Here is a 22,199-nt window from a genome sequence, read left to right as displayed (position 1 = left end):
TAACAGGGAATCACTAACCTGGATCAGACCGGAGGCCCAGCTAGCTCAATGTCCCATCTCTGCCAGTGGCTGGTACCAGAGGCTTCAGAGATGATTCAGGAGCACTGCAGAAGAAGATGTGGGATAATCTAGCCCCTAATAGCTAGAGATTGGCCTAACCGCTGAAGCTCGAGGGCTTATCTTGTCCAGAACTCTTTATTTGTATGTTTGTTGCATTAACTGCTGTAACTCGGGGTAAACTACAGCCTGCCCCAGATAGTGTGCTCCCCGAGGCAGCCCCACTGTGCCAGAACCCCTCTTCCTGCACAAGTTCAGGTTGCACAGACTCTGGTAACTGTAGCAGCTCCTGACTTTGGAGCAGTTACACCCACAACCTGAGCATCACATTGACCATTTTTCCTGTGCTAGGCGATAGGGTGGGGAGAGTGGAATCAGCTCCTCTCAGCCGCATGAGTCAGTGCTTAGGGCAGCAATACTCAGACTGAGGCTCGGGAGCCACAAGTGGCTCTTTCCTGTGTCTCCTGCGGCTCTCTGCAACACGTGAGAGTAAAACTCTGTGTGATTTAATGATTAACCAATCTAAGCTATTAACCAATCAGGATGCTTCTCCTATATTATTAACCAAGTGTAGTTGCTAAAATAATAATACTTGGTCAGTCACTTTGCTGTGAGAATAGATATAAATAGTAACTGAAACAATGAATTCATGGGACAGTGGCTTTTCTGGGTAATGTGCTGATCGCTAATTAGACTCCTGAACCACTGCGGTGTGAGTGTCACTGGATGAGGGAGTGTGACCTGCTCTTGATCCCAGGTCCCCAGACCAGAACAGGAGCATCCCTGTTTTCTAGGCTTTGTCTTGGTTTCAGGCCCCCTGTGACAGACACAGCGCAATCCTGGCCTCAACCTTCCAGGACCTTGTCTCAGCCCCAGCCAGTGCTGGCCAGAGACCCTCATTCCAGGCCTGCGGTCCCATGAAATAGCAGCAGCCCCAGGCTCACAGACACATGGAGCCAGAGCTCTCTAGACTCCCTCTGCCCCTGCAACCCACGGCCAAATGTTCCAGAGTCCCGGCCCAGCCCGCGGCTCCTCTCATGTAAGTGGCGCGGCATCAGCACCTGTCCCTGACCCCACAGGGAGGAGCACCCAGCACTGCCTGTCACTGAGACGCTGACATGGGTGTGCAGGAGCTGAGGACATAGGGAAAGTGCAGCTGTAACCCCATGCCCTGGAAGGCTCACTGGCAGGGGGGATTGAGTCGAGGAGCCTCCATGTCCTGAGCTAAAGAACCAGGCTCCTTGGTGTGACGGCTGGAGTGGCCCTGTAGGACTGGCGCTCCCCTGGGATCCACACGCACCATTCCACTGCATCTCCTGCTCCATCAGGGCTCAGGTGTGACAGCAACACACAGTCTGAGGAGGGGGATTCCCGCACGGAAGCTCTGGGAAGCACTGTGCCTCAGGCAGATGCAGGGACTGTGGCTGTCTAGCGGAACAGATTTAAGGCTAGAGGGTACCATTCAGATTGTCTAGTCTGACCTCCTGCATAGCCCAGGGATTCCAGCCTTGAGCCCCACACCTTGTGTTTGAGCCAGGGAGTGTGTTTTAGACAGATATCCCATCTCAGCTTAACAACTCCTTCTGGAGGAGAAACCGCCATGTCCCCAGGTGAGTTGGTCCAATGGTTAATTTCCTTCACTGTTAACATTTTGTGCCTTTGTCATAAATATAAAATCCCTCCTGGCCAGAGGCAAAATACTTTCACCTGTAAAGGGTTAAGAAGCTAAGGTAACCTCACTGGCACTTGACCCAAAATGACCAATGAGGGGACAAGATACTTTCAAATCTGGAGTGGGGGGAAAAGGCTTTTGTCTGTCTGTGTGATACCTTTGCCGGGAACAGATCAAGGATGCAAGCCCTCCAACTCCTGTACGGTTAGTAAGTAATCTAGCTAGAAAATGTGTTAGGTTTTCTTTGTTTTGGCTTGTAAATTCACTGTGCTGGAAGAAATGTGTATTCCTGTTTTTGTGTCTCTTTGTAACTTAAGGTTTTGCCTAGAGGGATTCTCTATGTTTTGAATCTGATTACTCTGTAAGATTATCTTCCATTCTGATCTTACAGAGTTGTTCTCTTATCTTTTTTGTTCTTCAGATAAAGTTCTGATTTTTAAGAATCTGATTGGGTTTTTTTGGGTTTTAAAAATCCAAGGCTGGTTTGTGCTCATCTTGTTTATTCTCAAGCCTCCCCAGGAAAGGGGGTGTAGGGCTTGGGGGGATATTTGGGGGAAGACGTCTCCAAGTGGGCTGTTCCCGGTTTCTTTGTTAAATCGCTTGATGGTGGCAGCGTAGCAGGTTTTAACCTAAGCTGGTTCCCAAGGCGAGAAAGGAATCTGTGCCTTGGGGAAGTTTGAACCTAAGCTAGTAAGAATAAGCTTAGGGGGTCTTTCATACAGGTCCCCACATCTGTACCCTAGAGTTCAGAGTGGGGAAGGAACCTTGACAGCCTTATCTGGGAATTTTTCTGCCTCCAGTTTCCAGCCTCTGGAGCTTGTTCTGCCCTTGGTTGTTACATTACAGAGGCCTGTGCTCTCAGAGAACTTCTCCACATGTGGGTACTTACAGACCCACCTCATCTCCTGCTCTTGGATACATGCTCTACTCTCGCGGTGAGGCAGGTTCCAGACCTCCCATGGGTCTGAGAGCTCTGCTCTGAACACTCTCCAGTCTCCCAACAGCCTTTCCAAAGTATGAACACCAAAACCATTCCTGACCTCACCAAAGCCCCATACAGAGGAAATGCCACCTTCGGACCCCTACTCAATAGCCCCTGGTTTACACCCCAGGATCGTGCTGCAGTATCACGGCACTGGGCACTCAATCAGGTCTCTGCACCCAGCCAGCTTTTGGCAGTGTGCAGCGTGTGTTCCCCTCTCCCAGCTGTTCCCCCCGAGTCTGGAGAGGCCAGCATCACTGTAAGCACTACCTTGGAGCATTTGTATTCAGACGAGTGCCTGATCTGCCATGCCGCCTCCCCAGCCCCGCACTTCCAGGCCCTCTCAGCCCCTTACTAGCCAACTGACGGAACCCCTCTGAGCTGTCAGCTTTACTCCTTGAGAGTTTCTTTCCAATGACAGTTATGGGTGTTAGCTTGCCTGTGCTACATTTGGCTTCACCGAGAGTTGCCAACTCACAATTTTGTTGCAAATCTTGTGATATTGGGAGTTTTTCCTAAAGCCCCAGCTCCCGGAGTCAGGGGGATCTTAGCTTTCATTCATTAAACAAGGAAGTATCTAGCCCTGGTGGCTGGAGAAGAAAAGCTCGAAAGCACGACCCTGACAGGCTCCAAAGGCAGGAGGCGAAGAACAAGGATCCTGAACTTATTATATTCTAACATCTTATGATGTGAAAACCAAGCTCACAGGTTTTGAACAGGTGAGGTAGGTAAGAGTGTCCTGAGCAAGTCCCATGATACAGTGAAGATGAAACATGAAGGGCTGCTCACTACAGCTGAAGGCAAATCAAAGTGGTTTCAGTTACTGAAGCCCAAATTCAAGCCACCAATGAACCCTGAGTTCCCTCTGCCCCTGCCCCTAGGAGGCTAGAGCAGGGCTGGGCCTAAACTCCCCAGTTCAAGGGGCTGCCTTTGCTCCTGTGCCGTGCGGTGACATCTCTGCTATTCCCCATAACAAAGGCAACATCCCCCCATGTGCAGGCAGGGTGGCGGCATTTACACAATCTCTCCTCCGAGCCGATGGTTAATCTCTGAGCATTCGTCAAGAGCGACAAACGCTCTCCTTCCCGCAGCACGCCGGCTCCGGTGGTGCCCCAGACCAGTCCTGATGATGGAGCCCCCTTTAAAGTACCTCCCCACCCACCCGCGCTCCTCCGCTACTGCCCCAAAGGGACTTGTCCCCTCATAGCCCAGGAAATGGTTATTCATCAGCAAATGCATTTCCAGCAGGTCTCTCCCCTGGGATGGAGGCAAAGAGTGAAAGGAAATTAACCCCCGCTGGGCCACAGCAGGAGGGCCTCCTCATTTATCTCTGACCAGCTGGCCTGAGAGAAACTGCCCTGCAGCTGTCCTCTGGGTCTGGCTCCAACCCCCAGCCCTGTGCCCCCTCCTGCGCCCCAACCCCCCAGCCCAGCCCAGAGCCCCCTCCTGCGCCCCAACCCCCTATCCCAGCCCAGAGCCCCCTCCTGCGCCCCCAACCCCCTGTCCCAGCCGAGCCCCCTCCTGCGCCCCAACCCCCTATCCCAGCCCAGAGCCCCCTCCTGTGCCCCGACCCCCCGTCCCAGCCCAGAGCCCCCTCCTGCGCCCCGACCCCCCGTCCCAGCCCAGAGCCCCCTCCTGCGCCCTGACCCCCCGTCCCAGCCCAGAGCCCCCTCCTGTGCCCCGACCCCCGTCCCAGCCCAGAGCCCCCTCCTGCGCCCCGACCCTCTACCCCAGCCGAGCCCCCTCCTGTACCCCAACCCCCTATCCCAGCCCAGAGCCCCCTCCTGCGCCCCCAAACCCCCGTCCCAGCCCAGAGCCCCCTCCTGTACCCCAACCCCCTGTCCCAGCCCAGAGCCCCCTCCTGCGCCCCGACCCCCCGTCCCAGCCCAGAGCCCCCTCCTGTACCCCGACCCCCTATCCCAGCCGAGCCCCCTCCTGCACCCCGACCCCCTGTCCCAGCCCAGAGCCCCCTCCTGCACCCCGACCCCCTATCCCAGCCGAGCCCCCTCCTGCGCCCCAACCCCCTGTCTCAGCCCAGAGCCCCCTCCTGCACCCCAACCCCCTATCCCAGCCCAGAGCCCCCTCCTGCGCCCCGACCCCCTGTCCCAGCCGAGCCCCCTCCTACGCCCCAACCCCCTATCCCAGCCGAGCCCCCTCCTGTGCCCCCAACCCCCTATCCCAGCCGAGCCCCCTCCTGCGCCCCGACCCCCTGTCCCAGCCCAGAGCCCCCTCCTGCGCCCCGACCCCCTGTCCCAGCCGAGCCCCCTCCTGCGCCCCGACCCCCTGTCCCAGCTGAGCCCCCTCCTGCGCCCCAACCCCCTGTCCCAGCCCAGAGCCCCCTCCTGCGCCCCAACCCCCTATCCCAGCCGAGCCCCCTCCTGCGCCCCAACCCCCTATCCCAGCCGAGCCCCCTCCTGCGCCCCGACCCCCCGTCCCAGCCGAGCCCCCTCCTGCGCCCCAACCGCCTGTCCCAGCCCAGAGCCCCCTCCTGCACCCCAACCCCCTATCCCAGCCGAGCCCCCTCCTGCGCTCCAACCCCCCGTCCCAGCCCAGAGCCCCCTCCTGCGCCCCAACCCCCTATCCCAGCTGAGCCCCCTCCTGCACCCCGACCCCCTGTCCCAGCCCAGAGCCCCCTCCTGTGCCCCAACCCTGTCCCAGCCCAGAGCCCCCTCCTGCACCCCAACCCCCTATCCCAGCCGAGCCCCATCCTGCGCCCCAACCCCCCGTCCCAGCCCAGAGCCCCCTCCTGCACCCCGACCCCCTGTCCCAGCCGAGCCCCCTCCTACGCCACAACCCCCTATCCCAGCCGAGCCCCCTCCTGTGCCCCCAACCCCCTATCCCAGCCGAGCCCCCTCCTGCGCCCCGACCCCCTGTCCCAGCCCAGAGCCCCCTCCTGCGCCCCGACCCCCCGTCCCAGCCGAGCCCCCTCCTGCGCCCCGACCCCCTGTCCCAGCCGAGCCCCCTCCTGTGCCCCGACCCCCTGTCCCAGCCCAGAGCCCCCTCCTGCGCCCCGACCCCCTATCCCAACCGAGCCCCCTCCTGCGCCCCGACCCCCTGTCCCAGCCCAGAGCCCCCTCCTGCGCCCCAACCCTGTCCCAGCCCAGAGCCCCCTCCTGCACCCCAACCCCCTATCCCAGCCGAGCCCCATCCTGCGCCCCAACCCCCCGTCCCAGCCCAGAGCCCCCTCCTGCGCCCCGACCCCCCGTCCCAGCCGAGCCCCCTCCTGTGCCCCCAACCCCCTATCCCAGCCGAGCCCCCTCCTGCGCCCCGACCCCCTGTCCCAGCCCAGAGCCCCCTCCTGCGCCCCGACCCCCCGTCCCAGCCGAGCCCCCTCCTGCGCCCCGACCCCCTGTCCCAGCCGAGCCCCCTCCTGTGCCCCGACCCCCTGTCCCAGCCCAGAGCCCCCTCCTGCGCCCCGACCCCCTATCCCAGCCGAGCCCCCTCCTGCGCCCCGACCCCCTGTCCCAGCCCAGAGCCCCCTCCTGCGCCCCGACCCCCTGTCCCAGCCGAGCCCCCTCCTGCGCCCCGACCCCCTGTCCCAGCCCAGAGCCCCCTCCTGCGCCCCGACCCCCTGTCCCAGCCGAGCCCCCTCCTGCGCCCCGACCCCCTGTCCCAGCCGAGCCCCCTCCTGCGCCCCGACCCCCTGTCCCAGCCCAGAGCCCCCTCCTGCGCCCAAACTCCCTCTCAGAGCCCGCACCCCCTCCCACACTCTGAACCCCGGAGCCCCACCCTGGAGCCCGCACCCTCAGCCCAGAGCCCCGTTCCCCCTCCCACACCTCAGCCCCCTGCGCAGCCCAATGAAAATGAGAGAGTGAGCGAGGGTGGGGGAGAGCGAGCAATGAAGGGAGGGGATGGAGTCAGTGAGGGTGGAGCCTCAGAGAGGGGCAAGGCAGGGGCGAGGAAGGGGTGTTTGATTTTCTGCTATCGGAAAGTTGGCAACCTGAGGGCCACCCTCTTTGAATATGTCACCCTGCCCGCCCGTGCAGCATGACCTCACATGCCTGGTGCATGTGAGTTCATGACGGTGCGGGGGGGGGCACCATTGTTAAGGGCAGGGATGGGCAGAGTGGTGCCCCCCGTGTGATACGGCCAAAGGCATGTCCAGTTTTGTCCCAGTCCCGGATAGGGGACAAACCTCTCAAAAAGAGGCCCACCCAGTTTAATTCCAGACGTGTGGCCTCCCTACCCTGGTGGGGCAGGGACTACCCCCAACTAACCACAGACCATCAAGGGAGGAGGGAGCACAGATCCCGGCTGTACAGGTCCTGGCCTGGTCTACATTACACAGGTCAATGTTAAGGCAGCTTAGATCAGTGTCTACACTACAGCCCTGTCCCATCGATGTAAGTGCCCTACCACAACGACACACTAATGCCACCCACAGGCGCCGACTTTCCAAAGTGCTGGGAGGTGCTTGACCCCCGGCTCTCCCCAGGCCCTGCCCCCACTCCACCCCTTCCCCCAAGTCCCCAGCACCCCGCCTCTTCCAACCCAGTTCTGCCCCCTTCCCCGAGCATGCTGCATCCTCCCCCCTCTCTCCCAGCCTCCTGCATGCCACGAAACAGCTGACTGTGGCAGGCGGGAGGCGCAGGGAGGGTTGGGGAGACGCTAATCGGCGGGGCCGCCAGTGGGCTGCGCAGACCGGGCCCACCCAGGGAGGTAGGCTGACTATCTTATCTGAATAATCTGGAGTAGTTGAGCTCCAGGCTCCGACCTCACACAGCCAGGGCTCCTCCCTGCTCTAGGACTGGGCGACACTCAAGGTAATCACTGGGGCTGGGCCTCCTTCAATGGCAGAGGCACATTCCCCCCCCACACACCCCCCTCCTAGCCTGAGTGTCACCCAGCACTTCCTTTGCAGGCTCCTAGAGAAGGACACACCTGGGGCTGGTTCTCCCCTGCCCTGCACCTGGTGTCCCCTCAGACTCCTGGATCAAGGGAGGGCAAAGGCCAGGCGTAAACCTTCGTCCTGCTGGCTGGGGTGCGGCTTCCATGGGGCCGTGAGCCATGGAGACACCCAGAGCTGGGAGGGGCGAGAGCTCAGCTGAGGCCGGGTTCCAAACGTCCCCTCTCCTTTCCTGCCCCCCCCCCCAGCTTCAGGGAGTGGGGGCTGCTGCTTATCTCTCCCTGCTTCCTTCTTGGTGCTGCCTCACCCAGGACTGCTGCATCGGGCTGCGGCGGAGCTGGGACCAGGTGACAGGCTCCTGTTTGCTGGTTGATACAACTGATGCAGTTTTGGGGGGGGGGCGGAGGGGGGCACTCCGGATCGCTGCTGCAGCAGCAGCCGCAGGAAGAGCCAGCAGAGCTGCCAGGCCACTCGAAGGACCCGGCGTTGCAAGGGATGCGTGAGGAGAACAGCAGCCATGGCTGGTCCCAGCCCTGCTCTGGAGGGAGTGAGGGCTTCTGAGGCTGCCTCATGCTCTGCTCCTGCTGGGGAGCTAGTGAGGGCAGCTCAAGGCAGTTCTTTTCTAACCCCGCTCTGGGGGGAGGGATGCCCCCTATGGCGATGCCTGGGGTCTTGGGAGCTCCCCAGGTGTCGGGGGTCTCCTTGGTGGCCCCAGTCTTGGTGAGAAATCTCCTTGGGGAGCTAGAGTTCCCCATTAGCTCCCTGGGCAAGTGGGGTCCTGAGGCAGCAGGGCCCTTTCTAGCGGGAGAAGCAAAACCGCTGGGGCTTCCCGGGGGCGTCCCCATGACGGGCAGTAAGAGCACAAGGCTGGGGTGGGGGTGAGCAGCCTCCGGGGGTCCCCCAGTCCCTCCCCCATCACTGGGACAGCCGGGGTGTCTCCTGCCAGCAGGGAACCCAGCTCAGGTTAGCCAAGGAGCCGTCCAGCTGTCCCAGACCCTCCGTTAGAGCCAGCGGGGTGACAGGGATGGGCCAGGGGCCTGATGGGAGGAGAGGGCTGCTGAGGCCCCTCCCCTACCGCTCTTGGGTTTGGTCCTCAGAACCACTGTTCCTCCCCGGCTCCACCCCAACCCCAGCGAGAGCGGGAGCCCCAGTGACCCTCCTGGCAGCCGTGGAGCCCCAGCCGCAGCGATGGTCACAGGTCGGCAGGACTGTCCCAGGCCTGGGGCGCAGCTTGCAGTGGTTCCCCGGGGCCCAGCCAGCCCACACTGCCGCACGCTGAATCGGGCATGTTCAGGTAGCTCTCGCCATTACAAACACACCCCTTCCTGGGGCCTGACCCCGAGGAGCCACCGCTTGGCTTGGCACTGAGCGAGTAGCTTTCCGAATTGGCACAAGCACGTTGCCAGCAGTCTCGCTGTGTCATGTTTGCTGCACGCACCGGCTGGCCGGCTTCGGGCCCATCTGTAGAGCAGCTGAATCCTGCCAGGCCGGAATGTGGCCTCCAGCTCCCAGCCAAACGACCAGAAGGCAGGTGGATGGCACCCAGTCAAGACAGGAAGCCCTGAAATGAATTAAGCACTAACCCAGCCCCAGCCTGGCTGCAGAGGCCATGGGCATGCACTGGGCTCTGCACCTCCCCCGAGAGCCTGGGAGCCTCCTGGGGTGCTCTGGGAGCTGGGTGTGAATGACAGCTAGTGAAATGGGGCAGGGAATGGACAGGCTGCTGGGGAAGGTGCTCTGGGCAACAGCCCCCACAGTTCGTGGCCTGGATGAACCTGCCCAGGAGTCTGTCTCCAGCTTCCTGCAGGGCCTCAGCTGGCTTGACCATGGCCTGAAGATGTTCGCGCTGACCCGAGCCAGAAGAAGCTGGAGGAATCTTTGCTCTGACTGGCCTTTAAACAAGTGTGGGGGGGTACAGCCCATTGCGCATTTTCTTTCCTCCCCAGCCCCTGAAGTGCCTGGATTTAAATGCTCGAGGGGCAGGGAGGGGGAGCCTCCCCCTTGTAACAGGCCCGAGGGAGGCACTGAGATGGGAGCCAGAGGCCAGGCCCCTGCTCCTGCCACTTTCTCAGCCTGGATCCAGAGTGGGACAGGTGCAGCAGGAGAGATGGTGGGAGCCTGGCCTCAGCACAGCTGGCTCTCGCCTCCACTAGGAAATTAGGCTGATATCGGAGGTTTTTGAAAGCAGCTTGGACAAACACCTGCCAGGGATGGTCTAGGGTTACTTGGTCCTGCTTCGGGGCTAGATTTGAAGACCTCTCGAGCTCCCTTCCCAGCATGACATTTCTCTGATTTGATGAAGGCAGCTGGCTCAGGACTGTAGGAATTTTTACACTCGTAAAGGGGTAGCACAGGAAAAAAGCACAAAGGTGGTTGTAGGGAAACAAAGCACGGAGTGACTGCCTGTGTGAACGCCCTGTCGTCCCCCCCAATATTAAAGAGAACGAACGGAACAAAATGCAGCCAGGGAATTGCTTCAGCATTTGATTCATCTGGAGAATTCTGAGATGTTTTACTGACATTTTCTTCCCAGTAAGAAAGCGCACAGTCATCTCCTAGCTGCCTGGGCTGGTTTGCCCTGAGCCAGAGCAGGGCCCCGGCCATGTCTACATGGCAAAGAGACACCAGCTGACTTGGGCTGCAGGGCTCTTTCACTCTGTGTCGACTGCCCTGCTTGGGCTGTAGCCCAGGCTCTAGGACCCTGCGGGGTGGGAGGGTCCTAGAGCTTGAGCTGGGCAGTCTACACAGTGATGAAACAGCCCTGTACCCGGAGCTCCGCGAGCCCGCGTCAGCTCATGTCTGGTTGCTGTATGGACATACCCCCCGTGAACAGTCATTGTCCAGGACCAAATGCTTTGGTCCTGCTGTTGATTCAAGGGAGGGCATAGAGCAGCATGCCGGTGGCAGCTCAAGACTTTGGCCTTGATCTTCAGAGCCCAAGATGGTTTTGGTCCCAAAGTGCTGAGAGCACCCAACCTCCTGAGGCCTGATAATGGCCCCGGCCACCCTGCAGAGCTGCTGCCTCCCAGCAGCCTAGCGAAGCCCGCGTTAGAGCACAGCCAGGATGGGCCCGTGGTGTTTCTGACGTTAGGGGCTTACTTGGGGGTTGTCTGGTTTTATTTTGGGAACTACTTGCCCAGAGATGAGCACACTGCAAGACATGGGAGAGCAAGAACGCGCAGGCAGCCGCTCAGTAGGGGAGAGCGGGAGCCTGGCTCCCATGGGAAGGTGCTTCTCCGAGTGGCTTTAAACAACCCCCAGAAAGACTGCAGAACAGGAGCTTGTGAGCCCACAAGAGCAGCATCCAGTGTGCGCCAGCGTTGGCCTGTGAGGCAGGGGTTTTCCCTCAATTAAACACAGAAGCCCAGTACTCAGGACAAATGGGTTCCCTTCGCAGCGTCCCTCTGTTACGCTGGCTGAGGCACTGAGTAATGGTGATGGAGTTAGGGTCCAGCCTTCTGTGCAAGCCCCCGGCAGGCAGCCATAGGCTTGCTCTCCACCCATGCTGGTTACGTCAAGGGAGAGGCTCATGGGTCAAGCCAAGCAAGGAACATGCAACATTTCTCAAGGGAATTCAGTCTTTTCCCAACAGCCAAATCCCCAGGCAGACAGTGCTCACCTCAGGCAGCTATGTAATTCAGGGCTGGGTAGTTTTAATTCTCTAGATTGGTTACAGACTACGCCAGGTCCTCAGGTTTGGTATTGTAAATTCAAGCCGTGATTGGCTGACTAAAGCATGTGCTATGTCTGTGTCACTGGAAGAGCACAGCACCACGTCCAGAACAAACACTGAGGTATGCTGTTGTCACATGGCAATGCGGGCAAATCCTCTGCTTTGCAGGCGATTAAAACCCAGGCCCCGTGCAGAGCAGATTGCTAGGGTCCCCTGGCAGATTACTGATCACCCTCCAACAAGGAAGTGGGGGAAGCTGATTCTGATTTTGGGGGGGCTCAGGCCCAGAATTTGTGCATGAACCAGGCAATCAGATTTCTCTGAGCTGTTCTCACAGCTGTGCCAGTGCTAAAAGACAACATCTGCCTCACCTCTGCACTCCCAGCAGTGAATAAAGCAGCGTTTCCACGCAGGGCCCAGCCCCGTGGCTGAGATGTGAGTGAGTTCCCATCAGTTTGCTGATGAAAGTGATCTTTCACAGCATCACCTCCTTCCTCAAACACTGAACAAGACCTAAGCCCACCAGCTGCCCTCTCACTGCTGGAGCTGGTCAGACAGAGGGACTCACCTGGCCCATTACTGTGTTCTGCAGTATGAAATTAATTTGTTCAGATATTAGGCACCGATACATAAATTCAAGACAATTTAAAAAAAACTCAAATGACTCCACTGGTAAGAGAACCGGGGTGGAACCGGCTGGACTGAGAGCACATCCATGGCCAGTAAAGCACACACATTTCCCCGGTCCTGGGAGCGGGAGACTCCGGTATGGCAGAGTTGTGCAAGATAATGGGTGCTGTTGAACTTGCCGCATACATCAGACTGTCTGTAACAGCTGCTACAGGAATGATAATGACGCCTGGGCTAGACATTTGATTCCATTTAGATTCACCAAAAGAACTGCTCTGGATACTCACCGCGGGGTGGAGGGGGGAGAGGAGGAGCAACAGGCAGAATGATTTTCTTTAATTACAAAGCAAAAAACAGCTCTTCTGCTTTGTGCGCATGGAGAATCAGAAAAACCCAGACTCAACATTCCTTTGAATCCCTTATTGGGTAAGTTATCCTCTACCCAAATAAGTCACACCCTTACAAGAATCTTCACTCTTTATTGAAGGAGGCAGCAGAAGAATCTATGAACACGAGAACATCTCAGCTAAACCTCCATTTACCCAGCACCAGTTTGGATTCTGTGCCAGTAAACCTCCTCCAAGCTCTGCAGTCATCACACAGGTCCCAGTGAGAGGCCAGGTGTGCACCTCCACCTGCGGCAGGAGATTGTACCCTTCAATTTATATAGAGTAGGTAAGTGAATCATACCCTCTGCACTCAGTCTTAGCAATAAATAACTGGGTGTGGTGGTGGGGGTGCTATGGCCCAAGTTGATTTTGCACCTTATTTGCTCTCTCTGTTGCATCTACAGCAGATAATGCCAACTGCTTGTGTCCATCTCTCTTGTCCCTGGTCAGTATTCTCCAGCTCTGCCCCTTTCTCAGTCACCACTGGCACTCTGCCCAGGCAAGTACAGCTCATGTGACTACCCCTGGATCTGGGGAGATTCAAACACAAAGACTCTCTAAGCAGTGAGTCCCACCTGCATCAGAAGAGAACTGCGTGTAACACCGCTGGGAGCACGCCTCACTGCTACAGCCAAGTCTGCAAGCCTGCCTGGCCCTGTGTTGATATGGCCCCGCAGGACTCTGCGGAAGGTGCATGTGTGAAGGCATGGTTGCATTTGGTTTGGTAAAGTGCATGACACTGTATCAACAGAAGGCTTATTGGTGCAACCTAGTAAGGGAGCAGCTGACACTGGCATGTCCTGAAAGAACTTTGAGAGCCTTTCAGGGACCTGGAGAGGCTACTTTTGGGTTACTATAGATGCTGACATTGCAAACAATACACGTCACTTTGCTACTGCCCAGTACCCACCTGGGTCCATGTCAGGAAGCACGAGGGAACATGGGGAGGAAAGAGGCCAGCCTCCTCCAGCTAAGATTTAAAAAGGAACCGACAGCAGCTGCTAGTGTCTTAAATCAGTCACACTTAAATCTACTGCACATTCTTACAGTGTAAAGCTAGCGCCGTGCCCAGGGCAGCCATGTTGGTCCCAGGCAGGTCACATCAGGGACTGCTGAAGTGATGGCACACCCAATAGCTGCCTCTTCTGAAAAGGAACCAACACAGACTGTTCCCCACAGCTCCCTCCTTACACTGTAGGTTGGTACAAGTTCAGACATGGCACTGGTGCAAGTGAGAGGTAGAGGAAGCTCTTGGATGGCATTCTTAGAGGATCTGCTCAGTGCTTGAAGCAGAAATGTCCAATAACCTCCAGGCAGCATACGGGTTGAGTTCATCCTGGTCTCTGCACAGCGCCCACACATACAGCATCCGCAGAACTTTGTCCTGAAACAAAAATTCACTTGTTAGAATTGAAACTACACACTGCAGAGAACACAGCACCACTGTGGGCTACGAATCACCCAACCCCTCACAGAGAACACAGCACCGCTGTGGGCTACGAATCACCCAACCCCTCACAGAGAACACAGCACCGCTGTGGGCTACGAATCACCCAACCCCTCACAGAGAACACGGCACCGCTGTGGGCTACGAATCACCCAACCCCTCACAGAGAACACGGCACCGCTGCCAGGCTAGGAGTCCCCCCTACACACACAGAACAACATCACTGCTATACAAGTCCTACACTCATTTTGTTTTTATCTTTTTTCTTTTTTTATCTACTTTAGTTAAGGTTACCAAAATGCCATATATCATAAGCTCACTTTCTCTTGCGCAGTGTTTCAAAAACTTAACCTTTTGGGCTGAATTTTCCCTACTTAGCTTTTGCCCCAAAGGGTTATGATGCTTGAAAATTTGGGCCAGGTAGCCATTTGAGTTATACGGCAACAAGAACACACACACATTTGCCTGTTCTGACAACCAGTTTAACACAGATAACCGAGGAGCAGCTGAACTCTACATGGAATCTCCTGCAGTTAGTACCTCTGATTTCATAAAGCTGAGAGAATTTGAATATGGACTTGTGTGCATGCAAACACCTAAGTACACAATCTCCAACACCCTTGGGCTGGCTGGTGCCCATTTGGAAGCATGTTTGCCCTGCTCTTCTGTCATTTTTTAGCCTTTTATCTTTTCCCCACGTCTCCCTTGCCCGCCCTTCCTTCTCTCTTTAGTAACTGAGGAAATACAATACAAAAACCTCTTAATAAAACTTTAACCTGCACGATGAAAAGTCACAAAACTGCAGGAAATGCAACCATTACATTTCCATCCAGGTCAAAGCCCTGCACACATGTAGTACTCACTCTAGTCCTGTTATCCTGGGTCAATACGTATACAGTAGAACTGCAGAGTTATGAACACCTCGGGAATGGAGGTTGTTTGTAACTCTGAAACACTCATAATTCTGAAGAAAATGTTATGGTTCTTTCAAAAGTTTACAATCGAACATTGACTTAATACAGCTTTGAAACTTTACTATGCAGAAGAAAAATGCTGCTTCCCTTTTATTTTGTTTGCAGTTTACATTTAACTCCGTACTATACTGTATTGGGGCGGGGGGGTTAGTCTCTGCTGATGTCTGATTGCATACTTCCGGTTCCAAATGAGGTGTGTGGTTGACTGGTCAGTTCGTAACTCTGGTGTTCATGACTCTGAGGTTCTACTGTAGTATTTTCCTGAAGAAATCTATGCTGTTAAGTGTATAAACATGTAAGATGGGTAATGGGGCTGAGTTAATTGCCACTGAAACCTTAATTTGCATTTTCTACCTATTTGTGACGGTCAAACTCCATTTCATTACATTCTGTAATGAAAGAGGCAAACTAAGAAAGGAGAAAATTGGCACCAAAGCTGTGATCTGGAAAGGTTTAGGCTCCTGAAAAATAGGTTGTTTTATTGGAAGTGTGGCAGACAACTACAGGGATCCTGTGACATCAAAACACAGGGAAGATGGCTCTCTTACTGGGGAATGAGACATCACGGAACAAAGAAAACAACCTGTTACCTGCACTGTGGGAGTTCTGGGTGACTGATTTTACATTTTTATTAATAGAGCTACATCCTAAACTTGGATATGCAGTGGATGTTGCTGCATATATTCAAAGAAACTGGGACTGCAAACATCTGTGGACTCCCAGAAGTGAATTTCTAAACTCTAGTTATGCATTTAAGATTAAAATTTGTCCCTTATTCCCATGGGATGCTGTGACAGGCATAGCATCCTGTACCACAACCTCTCAGGATTAATTTTAAAGAGGATTTCTTGGACCTTTCAAGAATGCTTTGCTGGATGGTTAAAGGCCTATTTCCCCAGATCAACTGTGCAAAACTCTATAGGCATCTGTCCCCTGCTCTCTTTTTAAAGTGGTGTATTTGCTAGAGCAACTAGCATAATCATATCTTCTCAGACCTCCTACGCATCCCACTGAGGGTGAGTCTGCAGCGCTGCAGTGGGTGAGCGCAAACAGGCAATGCTGCAGCAGGAACCAGCACATGATTTCTATTTAGCGAGTTTACAACGCGAGGCTCCCTGTTACCTAGGAGGTCATTTGCTCTCGACTCCAAGGCGCTGCAGGAGAAGCGCAACAGTAAAACTGAATCATGGCTCCCAGCCAGCCTGCAGCTGACACTGGATTAAACTAAAGTTTCATTTCCTTTACAGCATTTTAATGTATCCCCCTGATGTATTGCTGTTCTCAAGGAACCAGACATTGATATCCCCTTTAATAATTATCCCATCCATACCCATCTTTTACCAATGGGCTAATTTCATGTGAGAAATCACTAAATAGACCTCTTCTCCCTACAGTCAATATGACAGGCTGCAAATCAGGCCAGATGGGCCCATCATTAAAATTAGTCCTTTTTTCTGTAAACCTACAGTCTGGGCTCAGGAGAATGGCTGAGAAAAGCCATTATTTATTAAACACGTATTAATTTTAATGGAAGGCTCCTGGAAACTGCCCAGCTCCAGGCTCCTTGCAGCGTCACCTATTCCACATCATTAAACTACTTAAACATTGCCCAGGCACAGCGAGAGCCGTCTGGAGAGCCTGCCACTCAGTCCCCAGGGATTTTCAGAAAATTTCACAAACTCTTAAACCCATGTGTCATTAACTCCCAAAACGAGCCTGACAGAACATATCCGCAGGACAGTGCTTAAGTGAATGACAGTGACACTTTCTAGAGTTTACACGGACAAATGAAACCACTGCAAGAAGTGATTCACACACAGATTCCAGGACAGGGCATGGTCAGTCAGGCATCCCCAGAGTAGCTTTCAGAGGTCCCAACACAGGACTGTGCCATGTGCAGTGTCTAGCATGAGGCGAGGAGAACAGTTTACCTGGTTTGAGCCAGAACCTTAGTACAATTACAGTGGATCCAGAACCTAAACTCCCTGGGTTTGAGATTATTCTCCACCCCTCTTGCAATTTATTGATTTTCACTTCTCCCATTTCAATTCCATTTTGCTAATTTCTGCCCAAGTGTCCAGTACTTCTGGGCTCCTCACATCCAGAGGTCCCTCTCGTCAAGGACGGAGAAAGGCAAGAAAGCATGCATTCAAAACATAAAAATAAACAAATTAAATATAAAAACAGGGAACAGCCCAACTTGGAAATGAAGGTCCTACTGTGCCCTGATTTGTCGTTCCCCCTCCTCGGTACCTCAGTTTCCCACATCTTAAAAATGGGAATAATGATACTGACATCCTTTGCAAAGCGCTTCGAGACCAAATGGTGAGAGCTAGATATTACTTACAGCTGCAGTATGGAGCTCCCACCACAGGTAGCTGAGAGCACGTGTGTGGCGCAGCAGTCAGAACAGCTGCTGCTCCCTTTTCATCTCTCCCTCCTCCCAGGTGCTCACAGCACCTCCTAGCCAGGCACCATTCTCCTACTTAAGCAATGGGCTTTCACTGCTCCTTTCAGATGGCCCTACAGGGCCCCAACCAGCTGCCGTTATTATTCATAATTACTCTTTCCTTATGGTTTCTCTCTCATGAAGGGTCACATGAAACTCCCCTACCAGACACTTCCACGCAGTCCAGAAACATCAGAAACAGCTGATCCAAGACAACCCAGGTGCACACAAAAGACAAGTGCATGAAGAACAGACCAAGCGTATGAAGTTCTGGTATCTATGTAAAGCAGCCACATTAAGAAATGATTAGCTGATTAACTGAGGCATGTTGCGTAAGGCTGACCCTAATGTGGGATGGGGGTGGAGGGAGGTTACTGTTTTTACTTCTATCCCTGTTGTTTTTCCCAAAAGGTTTTTAACATGTGAAATTATCTTTTTTGCTCAGAAAGGTCCTACATTTGAGCCATGAAGTGACAGAATGTATGTGACGGTAAAGTGAGATTGATTGTTCAAACCCCACAGCAAGATGACAGTCCCAAGTAGGGAGATCTGTAAAGGTAGCAGCTGCTGTTCCTCTCTGCGCTGAATCCTGGACAGATAGTAACAGCCCTGCTTATTTCCAATTTGGCTTGAGCCACTGCTGGAACTTTCCACCCACTAAATTCCCTTTGTCTAGCAGGTCTGTCATTAGACTTTAAAGTAATAGAATCAAGCTGCAAGCTGTGAGTGATGATGTGTAATCCTCCCGGCAGTGTGCTGACCATGGAACTCATCTCCCCAGGTTTCACAACCTTCTCTAACCCCTAATCCCACCCTTTGCTTCTCTCAACTGCTGCCCAGGATCCCTTGTCATTTCAAATGCACCAGCACAACAATCTCAGGCAGTGTACCTGCCACCCCCTGCATCTGACAAGGACAGAGCTCTGAGTGGCTGAGCCAGGCCAGGCACAGGAAGGGAGCAGGTGTGCCCAGGGACAGGGACCCACTGTGCTAGATGCATCTGGATGCTCTGCTATTTCATGATTTGGTTCTATGATTTCACCTGGGATTGAAGTGTAATTTACTGAACCCAATCACCATTTCCCACTATAAAGACTCAAATCCCATTAGCTGTACACCAGCTCACTACACCTTCCACATTCTGAGCACTTTTTAAGAGGGCTGCTAAGGTTCCTACCATCAGATATCTTGTTTTTCCAAGTACTCCCCTCCAGTTTTTTCTGTTGGTGGATTTTTTTTTAAATCAATTGCTCCATTTTCTAGATCTCTGTTAACAGCAGTGAAAGCATCTGAGTTCTGGGATACACAAGAAGTTTGGACATGCTTACAGGGCAAAGTTTTCATGTGTGCTTTGAGTGCAGGACCTTGTTACTTCACACTGGTGATTTGGAGACCCGCTGTGAAGCACTAAACTTCATCTATTAGTAAATGATCATCCTAAGGAAAGCCCAGTTCTCCATCACAAAATGTACTTGTTCATTTATTTGACAAGCTTAGTTTTAATTAGTGATGTTTTAGCAAACATTGAAGTAATGAGGGTTCCATAATGTCAGACCTCTTGCTAGAGCACTATTTCATCTCTGCTCAGAAGCAGAGAGGGCATGTATTTGTGGGGGTGAATTACGGAGAGTATGGATTAGTTAAATGCACATTAGCCAGGCTCCATGGCAGATGTGTGTGTTACACAGTGATGATGGGATTAAAAGTGAATGTACACAATCTCACTAGAACTGACTGCAAAGCACTTCATTTTTCACACACAGTACAGGGCATCTGTGATAAATGAAAGGTGTGGGGGGGGAAGGGTAGCTTCCTTTTATGGACCCAGCCAGCCAGTTAGCTATAAAATCCCTCTTAGTAGCTCTTCTCTACTTGCTTTACCTGTAAAGGGCTAAAAAGTGTCACTGCGATGCATAGGTAAAAGGAAGGAAGTGGGCACCTGACCAAAAGAGCCAATGGGAAGGCTAGAACTTTTTAAAATTGAAACAAGACTCCCCTTTTGTCTGTCTGTGGTTGTTCTCAGAGAGAAGCAGAGACAGGACTGAAACTATGCTGTAAAAAGCTTGGAGCCAGGTATGAAAAATCATCGGTATCATACCTAGAAACTACTCATTTGAAATCCCAGATATGTAAGAAGATCAGGAAATGAATGTCTCGGAAGACGCGATCAGGTTTATCACCTTTTATTTCTTTATGGCTTGGGGACGCCTCTGTGCTAACCCCAGGTGCTTTTGTTTTGCTTGTAACCTTTAAGCTGAACCTTAGGAACTATTCCTGATGCTTAATCCTTGTATTTGCTCTTTTTAAATCTAGCAATAGCCTGAGTTTCCAGATGTATTTTCTTTCTTTTTGTTTTAATACAATTTACCTTTTTTAAGAACAGAATTGGATTTGTGTGTCCTAAGAGGTTTGTGCAGGTTGTTTAGCTGGTGGCAACAGCTGATTTCCATGTGGGGGGGGGGGGGGCGCACGCTTGAGGGTATCCCAGAGGAAGGAATTCCCAAGGGTGCCTTCCTGGGTTCTCAAAGGGGTTTTTGCTGTTGGGTGATGGCAGCATTTACCCATCCAAGGTCAGAGAAAAGCTGTAACCTTAGGAGTTTAATACAAGCCTGGAGTGGCCAGTATTAATTGTTAGAATCCTTACAGGCCCCCACCTTCTGCACTCAAAGTGCCAGAGTGGGGAATCAGCCTTGACAGTGTCACTTACCGGATCTCCTTCTACCACCTCTCCTTTCTGATTTTTAATCACCATAACAAGTTGAACCTGGAAAGTGATAATTAATACGGGTCCCTGCTCCATCAGCTTCCCCATAGCAAGCTGTAACAAAAGAAAAATTTTCTGTTAGAAAGTGAAGATGTCTTTCTGCATGTTAACATCAGGAGAATTTAAGAGGACCACTATGACTTGCACAGTAAATCACTAGCCTGTAATCCCGTTCAAGGCTGATTCTGGCTACTATGCTGAATTATACCAGTTCTAGTACAATTGCTTGAGTCAACTGTACTAACACATAGTTGCAAAATGTTTCCTCTTTATAACCATGTTTTTAAATATTTATACTACCACTTTTTGGGGAAAACGGTCCCTTTTGGGCAGAAATTTTCCATTCTTATTTGCCTGAGGGCTGAATTTTTTGGAAAATGTGAACAAAAATCTATTCAGCTATTTCTGAGTTATGAGAGGATGATAAAAAATAGCAGGTTTTTCAGAGTAACAGCCGTGTTAGTCTGTATTTGCAAAAAGAAAAGGAGGACTTGTGGCACCTTAGAGACTAACCAATTTATTATTTGAGCATGAGCTTTCGTGAGCTACAGCTCACTTCATCGGATGCATACCATGGAAACTGCATAAGACATTATATACACACAGAGACCATGAAACAATACCTCCTCCCACCCCACTCTCCTGCTGGTAATAGCTTATCTAAAGTGATCACTCTCCTTACAATAAGAAAAGGAGTACTTGTGGCACCTTAGAGACTAACCAATTTATTAGAGCATAAGCTTTCGTGAGCTACAGCTCACTTCCTCAGATGCATATCGTGGAAACTGCAGCAGGCTTTATATATACACAGAGAATATGAAACAATACCTATTCCCACCCCACTGTTACCAGCAGGACAGTGGGGTGGGAATAGGTATTGTTTCATATTCTCTGTGTATATATAAAGCCTGCTGCAGTTTCCACGATATGCATCTGAGGAAGTGAGCTGTAGCTCACGAAAGCTCATGCTCAAATAAATTGGTTAGTCTCTAAGGTGCCACAAGTCCTCCTTTTCTTTTTGCGAATACAGACTAACACGGCTGTTACTCTGAAACCTCTCCTTACAATGTGTATGATAATCAAGTTGGGCCATTTCCAGCACAAATCCAGGTTCTCTCACTCCCCCACCCCCATACACACACAAACTCACTCTCCTGCTGGTAATAGCTTATCCAAAGTGACCACTCTCCCTACAATGTGCATGGTAATCAAGGTGGGCCATTTCCAGCACAAATCCAGGCTCTCTCACCCCCCCCCCCCGGGGGTGAGTTTGTGTGTGTGTGTGTTCCCCGGGGGGGGGGGGGGGGTGAGAAAGCCTGGATTTGTGCTGGAAATGGCCCACCTTGATTACCATGCACATTGTAGGGAGAGTGGTCACTTTGGATAAGCTATTACCAGCAGGAGAGTGAGTTTGTGTGTGTGGTTTTTGGAGGGGGGTGAGGGAGTGAGAGAACCTGGATTTGTGCTGGAAATGGCCCACCTTGATTATCATACACATTGTGAAGAGAGTGGTCACTTTGGATGGGCTATTACCAGCAGGAGAGTGAGTTTGTGTTGGGGGGGCGGAGGGTGAGAAAACCTAGATTTGTGCTGGAAATGGCCCAACTTGATGATCACTTTAGATAAGCTATTACCAGCAGGAGAGTGGGGTGGGAGGAGGTATTGTTTCATGGTCTCTGTGTGTATATAATGTCTTCTGCAGTTTCCATGGTATGCATCCGATGAAGTGAGCTGTAGCTCACGAAAGCTCATGCTCAAATAAATTGGTTAGTCTCTAAGGTGCCACAAGTACTCCTTTTCTTTTTGTAAAAAATAGCAGTATACTTTTTCCAGGGAAATAACTCAAACCCAACTCCAACTTTGACACTTCTCACCTAGTAAGTAAATATCCCATAACGAGGTAAGTCTCAATGCACTGGGTAAAGGAACTTTTAAGTGGAACAGAAGCCATGAATGCCTATGCCTCCCCCCCAACCCTTTTTCTGTCCTCTTTATTCCACTGACATCTCTTACCTCTCTGAAAACCTAGGAAATGAAATGCAAAAGACAATGCAAAATTAAATACTCCCCTCTGGCAGGAATCTATTTTGATATAGGGTCAATTGTTCAAATGTGCTTAAGTGACTTAGGAGCTACTGAAAATTTTCCCATGGTCTTTAAATCCTTGATTGTATTACCTCAGAAGCAGTGTGTCTTTAAGGCAGTAGAAAAAGTCACAGATTGCTTTTAAGCAGTAATATTTGATCATTTAATTAAAGACTGCATTATAACGCACACAAAGGACAGAGCTAAGATGCATGTTCAAATGAACTATGG

The 22,199-nt window shown here is 52.7% G+C and overlaps 1 protein-coding gene across 2 annotated transcripts in view; it reads right to left on the bottom strand.

Annotated features, from left to right (window-relative positions):
• Positions 1–12,319: 12,319 nt before the first annotated feature.
• The window catches only part of TIMM44 (translocase of inner mitochondrial membrane 44), a 52,110-nt gene continuing 42,230 nt past the window's right edge, over positions 12,320–22,199 (bottom strand). For both annotated transcript variants that reach the window (XM_084614866.1, XM_084614867.1), the window contains exons 12-13: positions 19,827–19,937; positions 12,320–13,633 (exon numbers count right to left, since the gene is read on the bottom strand). In XM_084614866.1, coding sequence (XP_084470992.1) covers positions 13,514–13,633; positions 19,827–19,937 — 231 coding nt within the window. In that variant the 3' untranslated portion in view covers positions 12,320–13,513. The remainder of the gene's footprint in view (positions 13,634–19,826; positions 19,938–22,199) is intronic.

This window comes from Lepidochelys olivacea (genome assembly GCF_965140295.1).
Source record: "Lepidochelys olivacea isolate rLepOli2 genome assembly, chromosome: 25".
In the NCBI taxonomy this organism is placed as follows: domain Eukaryota; kingdom Metazoa; phylum Chordata; order Testudines; family Cheloniidae; genus Lepidochelys; species Lepidochelys olivacea.
Note: the sequence above shows the minus strand (reverse complement) of the source record. Positions and strands in the feature narration are given on the sequence as shown.